General features: G+C 63.7%; 1 protein-coding gene across 1 annotated transcript in view; it reads left to right on the forward strand.

The window, feature by feature from the left end:
- Nucleotides 1-9: 9 nt before the first annotated feature.
- FAM102A (family with sequence similarity 102, member A) overlaps nt 10-9,933 on the forward strand; it is a 29,193-nt gene continuing 19,269 nt past the window's right edge. The window contains exon 1 of the mRNA XM_004677295.2: nt 10-399. Coding sequence (XP_004677352.1) covers nt 254-399 — 146 coding nt within the window. The 5' untranslated portion in view covers nt 10-253. The remainder of the gene's footprint in view (nt 400-9,933) is intronic.

Here is a 9,933-nt window from a genome sequence, read left to right on the forward strand (position 1 = left end):
AGCCCTGCCGAGCCCCGACTGCCCGAGGGTGAAGCCAGCCGGCCCGAGAACTGGACGGTCGCTCGGACCTGGGCCCTACGGACTCGAATCCCCGCCTGCTCCGCCGCCGCTGCCACCAGCTGGGCGGGATCCGGCTCTGGTGTTTTGGGGAGGGGGTGTGGTGTAGGGAAAGGAATCCTGGGGATTTCTGGCTCCCTCTCCCCCCCTCCTTTTTTTCCTGGCCAGCGGGGCGTCAGACTCAGGGAATTCGCTCATGGCTTTCTTGATGAAGAAGAAGAAATTCAAATTCCAAACCACTTTCACCCTGGAGGAGCTGACTGCGGTCCCCTTCGTGAATGGGGTCCTCTTCTGCAAGGTCCGGCTGCTTGATGGCGGGGATTTTGTCAGCTTGTCGTCAAGGTAGGAGCTGGGGCCTCGGTGACTGCAGATGATGAGTGAGATTTAGCCACTTGGCCAGCGGGGAAGTGCCCTTTGGGGCTGAGCGAGTCTTGAGGATTGTGTGTGTCTGGGGCAGGTTTGCACAAGGCAAACAGTGACCTGGGAGGTCTGGGAAGCTGGCCGGGTGCCGGGCACCCTTGTGCAGGTGATCAGCGGGGGTCTGTTTCGGCCCTTTCCTGAGGCCCTGGGCGAACCCCGCGACAGGCCATGCCACGGACTCCAACAGAGTCCAGAGTGGGTTGTGTCTGGCAGGGGCGAGAGAGGGAGTTGATTCCTGGCCACTTTGCACCCAGCTGGCCACCCGGGCTGTCATGCTTTACCGCCTGGGCCAGCTACAGGTTCCCTGGCACTCCCTGGCGGGGCCCAGGCGTTCCCAGGCTGCCCAGAGGGAGGTGACTGGATTTTGGCCGGCCCAGCCCCCTCCCTCTGAGTGACTGTCCTCTTCTGGCCTGAGCTGGACTGTTTTGTATTGCAAATGCCCTTGTCAAGGAGGCAGCGGACCTCTCTGAAAGAGACTTGGTCAAGTTGGATTTTGTGTGCACCCCCAGCCTGTAGGTCCAGCGGATTGAGTTCTCAAGCTGGGCCCTCCTGGGGGCCTGGCCTGCCTGGCTAGTGCCTTGGAGTCTGACATATGGGGGTTCAGTCCTAGCTCTCTTTCTGGGCCTAGTTGTGGGGTGGGTCTGCTGCCTAAGGCCCACTGGCTCCTGCCCTGGCCAGACCTCCTGTGGGCTCAGTTAGCTGCCGCTGCCTCTCTGTCTTCAGATGGGGTACATGTTACGGGCGGCAACATGGAGACCCAGACAGAAGTAAAGCGTCCTGCTGGAGAGCTCGTGGGGGCAGCTGTCAGCAGAACCTGAACTGTTTGGAGACCTGTTGGTGATTTGGAGGCACAGTGCCCTGCTGGGACGGGGACAGGGTAGCCACACCCCTAACTCAGGTTTGACAGTCTCAGGTGTGCGCCGAGCAGGTTGCCTTTTCTGTGCACTTGGGCCCGTTTGTGTCAGGAGGCTCCGCCGAGCAAGGGCTGCTTATCTGAGGAATTCAGACGAGGGCTGCCCTTTGCTGTGGGGGCAGGCCCCTCCGAGATTGCCCGGGAAGCCTGTGATCTCGCAGCTGCCCACAGGGCCAGTCGGCCAGGGTTCAGGGAAGGGGCTGTGCGCCGCTCACTGCCTGGGTGACTGTGCCCTGAGTCCGAGAGCCAGCGGATACTGTACTCTGCGCCCTGGTTACCGGCTCCTCTCTCTCCACGTCAGGACTGTGCTCCAGAGCAGAGTGGAGCTGGGGGCCTGTAGGGTTTTACCCCCGTTTTACAGAAGAGGAAACTGAGGCTCAGAGAGGGAGGGGTTTGCTTGAGTGAATACACAGAACCAAGATTGAAACTCGGATGTGCTTCTCCCCCATCCTGTTACGTCTTTTGAGCCTTGAGCCGCCCTGTTATGTTTGCCCTCCTGGGAAATGGGGGAGTCACGTGTCACACACAGAGTTGAGAGGAGAGGAGTGGGTGGCATTACGCTGCGTGTGCCTCGGTGCACAGCTGCAGCAGGCGGGGCTCCTGTGGCAGAGGCGCCGGCTCCAGACCCCCCTAGGTCTTCGGGGACTGGCTGGAGTCAACAAGGGGCCTACATGTGACCCCAAGAATTGATCTCCAGTCCAGACTGAGGTCTCTCCTAGCCTCCAGGCCCTAGGGACCACTGTCACCCTGCCTGTCAACCTTTCCATTGCCCTAAACCTGCCCCCTCTTCCGGGAAAGTCTGGAAAGTTCCAGGTCTCAGCCCACAGCGTCTGGATTTCACCTTTGCCTCCCCTTTTTCCCTCCTGGCAAGGGGCCATGGATTCCCTGAACCCTGCTGAGCCCAAACAGCCTTTCCCAGCCCTTTTCCTGCATGAAAGCTGAGTGGGGCTGAGGAGGGAAAAGCTGGCACTGAGCCCCCAGCCTGGGCTCGCAGTGGGTGCTGGGCACCTGTTCACTGCTGGGCAGGTGTGGCTGGAGAGAGCAGCCAGCACTGTTGGGCTCTGAGGCCGCTCAAGAGCTGCTGTGCTTTTGCTCGGGACTTGGGGGTTTCTGGATGCCCACCCCTTCCACCTTCACCAGGTCTGCAGCCTGGGAGGCCCCCTCAAAACCCACCCCTCCAGATCCCCAGGGCCTTGGTGTTTTTGAGTTGGAATAGGGTCAGGGGGTGCCAGGAGCTGCAGAGGTCCTTGGCCAGTTCCAGTAGCGTACCCCTCCCCCAAGCTCAGGGACCCGGAGCCCAGACACCAAGGGTGGCAGCAGTGGGGCCCCGAGGCCCGTCCGCGCGGCGCCCGCCCTCCCAGCCTGCATTGCCCTGTGAGTTGGGTGCCATGGCAACAGCCTGTACCTTGCTCCAGCCTGACCCACTCTGAGCAGGTAGAGCCGGCGCCCACCGCTCAGCCCCAGCCTCGTTTCCTGACAAACGCAGCCCTCCCAGCTGACGTGCTAACGTGCTCAGGGGGCCATGTCCGTGACTCCTCCCAGCCACCCAGAGAGGCCCAGGCCGGAGAGGTAAAGCCTGGCCGGCACTGTCAGGAGGGCTGTCACTGTTCTTGCACGAGGGCTGTGCCCGGACATGTGCAGGGACCTGCTGAGCTCCTGGAACGTGGGGTCGCCGAGCCTTCGAAAGCACCCTGTGGGCTGAGGAAAGGGGTCACACAGGCCCAAGGTGGGGGACCCGTCCCTTGGGGCACAGAGCTGGGCTTGTATTCAGGCAGATCCAGCCCAGAGCCCTGCCTTCCTCGGGCACAGGCTACAGCCCAGTGGTAGCTTCACATTGGAAAAAGGCCTTTCAAGGGGCTGGACAGGACAGGAAAGCCCAGACCGCAGTCATTTGGAGGCACCTGTGATGACGGAGGGGAGAAAGGGTCCTCAGAGCCAGGCCATAGGGTGGCGCTGACTCACTGCTGGCCACAGGCTGGCACTGGGGCACAGTGCACATTTGCCAAGGTCCCTGCCGGACACCACCTGGGCCTTGCCCCACGTGGCATCTAGGAGATTTTCCCTGGGGGCCCGGAGGGATGTAGAGGGCTCAGCCACGTTCGGCGAGTCAGGAAGTATGGGCCAGGCTGTGGGCTCCCCAGGGCTATGCGCCTCCTGCCAATCTGCCCTTCATGCACGAAGAATCCCAAACATCCCGAGAGGTCTCTGCTTGGCTGGCACCCGTCTGAGGCCTGCCCCTGCACGTGGCTGGCCGTGCCAGGGGAGGGAGCGAGGGGGAGGTGATGACTTACCTCAGAGCAAGTCCTGTCTGGAGGAGACAGGCGAAGCGTCTCAGCCAACAGGGGGAAACTGCGGCCAGGGCAGAGATGTGACGTAGGCAGGGCGCTTCTCAGGAGGAGCTAAGGGCACGGCTGAACTGACTCTGGCCGCCTTGGCTTCAATCCCCGTGCCTCAGTACCCCTGTTCCAGGAGGGAGAGAAGAAGGAGGAAGCCCTCTCTTCCCCCAGGGGCGCCTCCTGCTCTGGACTTAAGTGCTGGACTGTCCAAGAAGCAGACTGCTGGGCGGCCTGCCCTCGGCCTTCCTCTTGGGGCAGCTTCAGCTCCTCAGCTGTCTTTCCGGAGGGGTTGCTGGCTGGGCAGCCTGTTGACAGCAGGGCGCCCTTAGGCCTGAGGGGACTCGGGACTCTCAGGGCATGAGGAGGGCTGCTCCGCTCTGCCGCGGGAGGCCCTGTGCCCCAGGGGACCAGATCGTGGCACACGCTTCCCGGGCCTGGCCTGGCCTCCACTTGCCCGGAAGGGTGCAGGACGCCCCTGAGTCACCACCCCATGAGGCCTGCCCTGAGGCACATCTGGGTGTGAAGATGGGCTCCTGGTTCTGTCCTGGGCCCAGAGGGGCAGGGATGTGGCGGTGCCCTGGGCCCCACGGCCGGGGCGCTGCAGACTGAGTGGAAGGAGGTAGCCAGCAGGGATGCACCCCTACTCCTCGTTCCCCAGCACCCTCTGCTCCTGGGCTTGTGGAGATGGGCGGGGCCTGAGAGCTCTGTTCCCAGGGGGCCCCTCTGGGTGGGGATAGTGTGCCCTCCGGGCCAGGCAGACCAGAGCGGGTCCTCCTCAGGTTCCACTAGACGCCGGGGGCAGAGGTTGCTATCCACTAACAGGCATTGACTGGGCGCCCACGTCACTGTGACAGGGAGGTCTTCCCCAAGGAAGTGACCTTTCAAGGCTCTTCAAAGGTCGAGGGGGACGGCCTGAAGAAGAGCCCCCAGCTCGCAGGTACCTCATCTGTGGTCTAGGTGGGGGTTGGGATGGCCGGAGTGGGGCGAGGGACCGGAAGGCTGGGGCCAGTGAAGATGGTGTGGGCCCAGCTGACTGTTTCTGGTCTTGGGGGTCCAGCCCAGGGTGGGCGGTATGGGCTGGCACCCATGAGGAATGGTTGGTTCCCCCAGGCGGGCTGTGCTGTGCTGGCCTGGCCCAGGGAGAGGCATATTGGCGAGCTGGTTGCAGGCAGGGCGCAGGCGGGTCTCCTGGTCTGGCAGTGTCTGGCCCCATACCTGGCGCTCAGAGTGTGGCAGATGGCCATCCAGGGCGCTCCGGGGCCCACGGAGCTGGGGTTTTGCTGGCTCACCCCCAGCGCACCAGTGTAGGCAGCGTGGAAGCCCAGGCGCTCATTTCTTTTGCGTTGGAAGATAGGGCAGCAGTGCCATGTGGCGGCGTTTGGCCCAGGGGCGCAGCCTGCTGCCTGGGCTGCCCGCCTCAGGCGCCACTGAGCCCTCCTCACGCCCTTGGGCTGCTGATGGTGGTTGCGCCCCCTCGTTTTACTCTAGCCAGCCTTGTCCCAAGGGGCCCCTGGGAGAGGCTTTCCCTGTGTGCCAGGGCAGCAGAAAGGGGTGCCTGTGGAGAACAGTTCTGGGCTGGAGGAGTGAGCAGGGCCAGGCCCTGGCCCCAGGCAGCTGCCCCTCTCTCCCCCACCCCCTTGGTGGGGTCAGCCCCCTGCCTGCGCCCTTGGGAGTCTGGAAGCTGCCTGGCCTCATCTCCTTGGCCCGGCCTTTGCCACCAGCTGGCCACATCTTGGCAGGTGCCACCCTGGGAACCCCTGCCACCTGCCCACAGCCTGACGGGGCTGTCTCCTGAGGCCCATTCCTTGCTTTGAGCTCTGTCCCGGGAGCACTCTGGCCATGGCTCTGGCTGCAGCCTTGAGTGCCTTTGCATTCTGCTTGCTCAGGCCTGGGAGCCCAGCCCCGACCTGAGGCTACCTGCTGGTATGTCTGCTCACAGCCCTCAGGGGCGCTGGGTGTGGCGTCTGTGACTGCCAGGTGGTGCCCTCATGGTCACTTGCTTGCTTACTGCATGGGCAAGCAGGACTGTCCATGGCAAGCAGCATTTATCCTTTTCTCACCAGACGGTGGTAGGAAGGTTAAAGCGGGGGACACCAGGTTTGCTGAAAGAGTCCCGGCATGCACGGCGGGAGCGAGGGCATCTCTCTCCATGCCCACCTTGTGTTTCAAGTGCTTTGGGTTGTGGGGACACAGGACCTTCTCCAGGGCCCCCGTTGGACTCTGACCAGAGTCTGTGACCTGTGGGCTTGCTGACTCCCGAGGCCACCATGCCGTGGGTGGCTTGGGAAGCCTGAGCAGCGTTGGTGTCTGCACAGAGCTGTGGTCGCAAACCCTTGGTCTTTGCTTCCACTCTTTTGGCATCTCTGGCTCAGCACAGCTCCGCGTGCAGGCTGGACCCCACCCTGCTCTGCTGCCTGTGTCAGCGGAGATTGGCCAGCCCGCAGCCCCTCAGCCCCCCACCGGAGGAAGGAGCACCGGTGAGGACTTTGTGCCTCTCCAGTCAGGTGCCCCCAACTTGGGGACAGGTTTCGTCCTCTTCTGCCTCTTGCTCCCTCCGTGACCTTGGGCAAGGGACGAGCCCTGAGCCTCAGTGGCCCTCCCTGGTAGCTGAGCTGCCGGTGCCTGCCTCGCAGTGTTTTGGGGGGAGGACTTGGGTGCTAATGCCCTTTAGACGTCCAGGCCACTCCTGGCACGTGGGGGACACACCTGGCTAGAGCCGTCTAGCAAGGCTAGACGTCTGTCGCAGGCTGCCACACCATCCCTCATGGCACCCCTGCTTCCCCTCCATGGCAGCTGGCACTTTCCTGTGCCTGGCCTGGCCAGGGTGTTCCGGGAGAGGCTTCCAGCCCACGGCTTCCTGCCCGCGGTGCGCTGCCCCTGGAGGGGCAGAAACAGGCAAGGAGCACACCTAGTGTCTACAGGCAACCCAAGAGCCACCTCTTCCAAGAAGCCTTCCCTGACCTCTTTGGCTCAGTAGCCCACTGTGGGTCATGATCTCAGAGCTCTGCAGTTCCTGTCCACACCTCGCTTAGCTCCTTCCCCACAGAGGCAGGAGTGGCTACCTTTGTACTTAGTTCTGGAGCTTTCTGTTGGTGGCAGGCGCTGGCACAGGCTTAGGACTTTTCTCCCTTGGCATTGAACCAAGGTGGGTGCTGATGGTACCGGACTGTGTGTCAGCCCCAGCAGCTGCCAGTGCCCAGCCCCTCCCCACCCTGGTGCTGGAGGTGTCAGTCTGTGCCAGGAGCGGCCCTCACCCACTTGTCCGGCAGCTGGATGCTGCCCTGCGCTCAGAGGCTGCGATTGAGAGGCAGCTGTGGGGCACTATTGGTTGTGCTGGGTGACCCTCTGGGGGGCGGGATGCTCCTAGCAGCATGGTGGGGTGGGGGGCTGGGCCTGCCCCAGGCTTTGCAGTTGGGCTTTGGCGGCTGCTTGATGCTCTGTGACCAGCCAACGGCCTGGCCCTCAGTCGGCTTCTTCCAGCAAACGGCAGGGTGCACCAGAGGTCAGGGCTGCCCGCGCACAGCGTGGGGCCTGGTGCCTGCAGCTGAAAGGCCACTGGACCTGCCCAGGAAGGATGAGGTGAACAGCTCAACGCTGGCGAGGGCGGAAGTCTGGGTCCTGTCGCGGGGGTGCATCAGGCCTCCCCTCCTACTGCTTCCTCTGAGGGCTGACAGCAAACCTACGGTCCCCTCCCCCAGCCCCTGGGGAGCCGTTTCCTGAGCACCTACTGCATGTGGGGCCTTGTGGGTTCCTGGGAACCCAGCTCCACCCTGTAGGACCCCTCAGCAGGAAGTAGGGCTGGGTCCCTGGGAAAATGGGGGTTAAGATGAACTGGGGTGGGGTGAGCAGGGAGCAGGCAGGGAGGAGAGGGGCTGGGCAGAGGTGAGGCAAAGACCAGTGACCTGAGAGCTCATGGGTAGGGGCTTGGGCCCTATCTGAGGTGGGGGAGCCCCGGAAGATATCATCCTCCTCTGGATTTGCGCTTCACAGCCATCAGGGCAGCCACAGGGCGGCAGCTCAGGGCTGCAGGTTGCGGGGGAGGGGAGGCCTTTGGCGGGAGGTGGCTCCCATCTCCCTGCAGGAGGCCTGCCAGGCCTGGCTGAGCTGCAGCAGTCAGCACCAGGAGCCAGCTGAGGGCAGGGGGGGGGGCACGCACTGCACAGGCGCTGCTTCTGGACACTTGCGAGCATTTTGGTAGAAGAATCACTCCTGAGAGGTGTGGGGTGACACTGCGGGGGTGGGGGGGAGGTGTCTACAGCCCTCTCCTGGCAAGCTCGTCCCAGGGGACTGCGTGGAACATCTGCTGCACCCGGGGGTGCCGCTGGGTGCTTCAGTCCCCTACCTGGAAACACGGCCAGGAAGCCAGGTGACCCCGGTTTGCCCTGGCCTTACTGGTGGGCAGCCTGAGCCGTCAGACCTGACGGGCATCAGTCCTGTTGGTGACTGTTAGCCGCTGCCAGCGCTCTTCTGGCCGGAGTTTTCCTTCTGCCTCTCACAGGCCCTGGCAGAGGCCGGTGACTGGTGGGTTGGCAGTCAGAGGCAGGGTGGGAGGGGCCCCGAGGCTGCCACATCATAGATCTCTCTGAGTCCCACGTTCCTCTGTGAGGTGAGGTAATGGGCTCCCTGGTGCTCAGGGTCAGTGGTCAGCACTGACAGGCTCAGTGCAGCCTGCCCAGAGCACGTGCTCATTAAGGCTGGCAGGGTTGGCATTAACCCAGGGTAGTTACTGGAGAGGACCTGGGGTGGGGCAGAAAGTGGAGGTCCACGCCCCCCTCCCCCCTCGTTTCCCATCTCGTCCTGTGGCCTAGCCATTCAGTAGACGCCCCAGTAGAGCCATGCGCCTGCCCTGCCACAGCAGTGGCCAGGCAGACCGTGGCCCCTGCCGTGCAGCCCGAGAGGGCGGCGGAGAGGAGGCGGCCTCTTGGGGACGACCTTCGGCGGGCGGCAGAGCCCTCCCTGGCAGCCGAGAGGCCTGCCCCTGAGCGCCAGCGCCTCCCGGGGGTTTGTGTCAGGTGAAGAGGACCAGGCTGGGTCTGGGCGAGGGGGGCCGTGCCCACTTTGATGCAGACAAGACTGAGGCCCAGCCCTGTTCTGGATGAGTCCCTCTCAAGCCTGGCTTGTAGTAGAGGCTCGGTTAACATGTGTGGAGGAAGTGAATGGCAGGCCGACTGACCACGGCGGGGCCGTGAGTCTGCAGGAGATTCAGCGGTCGCGGGAGGCGGAGCCCTGACTCCCAGCCCTTCGGAAGATGGCCAGAAAAATTGCTCCGAGTGTGCGGGCTCTGTGAGGAGCTGTGGCACTGGCCAGTGGGCCTGGCTGTTCCCACAGACCCTGGGGGAGCGACGGCGAGTGCTGGGTGGGCACAGCCTGCCTGCAGTCCCAAAGGTGACTCCCCAGTCTCTGGCCCGACCACAGAGGGGACTCCCCTTTCCTGGGGGCCTAAGGCAGCCCTGTGGGGAGCAGGGCTGTGAGGTTCACTGGTGTCACGGTTACTCACTGAGCACAGCCTCACCAGGTGCTGCATCCTCGGCCCGGGAAGCAGCAGGAGGGCCCTGGCCCCGGGCGTGCTCCTGACCGGAGCCTCATGTGTTCCCACACCTGAGACCCAGGCCCTAAGAGGAAGTGATCTGTGCCAAGGCAGCGTGGAGGGGAGGGTGCCTTCGCGGCACAGGGGCATCCCCGTGACTCACGGAGCCCAGGCTTTCAGGGAGCTGGGCTCCAGGCTGAATCAAGCACCACACAGCTGTGAGTCAGTCAGGAGCCGCCTGGGCACGCCTGGGCCACCTGCCGACCCGGCTCCATGGACATCCCAGCCATGTTTGAGGCCTGGGCACCTCCTGATCCGTGGTCCTGGGGCAGGGAAAGGGGCTTTTCAGGGGCTTGCTGTGCCTGGGTCCTGCTGGGCCATCTGCTCAGTGATTCTTAGGGTCCCGGCTGGGAACCCCACTGAGCGGGAGGGCCCCATTCTCCCACTAGGCCTCTCTTCAACCCCATGAAGTAGAGCAGGGCAGTGCTGGAGACCCAGAGAGGCCAAGAGGCGGCAGAGTCCAGCCTGGAGCCTGGGTCGCTGCCTCTCGTGCCCGTGACTTGTAGCCGGCCAGAGTCTTGGCTCAGGAAAGGAAGCTCCCGGAGCGAAGCCAAGTGCCTGGCTCTGGGTGTTCAGCAGTTGTGGGTCTTGGGGGAGGGGAAGTTGCTACTACAGCCTGC

This window comes from Condylura cristata, unplaced genomic scaffold, assembly GCF_000260355.1.
Source record: "Condylura cristata isolate star-nosed mole 26May11 unplaced genomic scaffold, ConCri1.0 scaffold00006, whole genome shotgun sequence".
NCBI classification, from domain to species: Eukaryota; Metazoa; Chordata; class Mammalia; order Eulipotyphla; family Talpidae; genus Condylura; species Condylura cristata.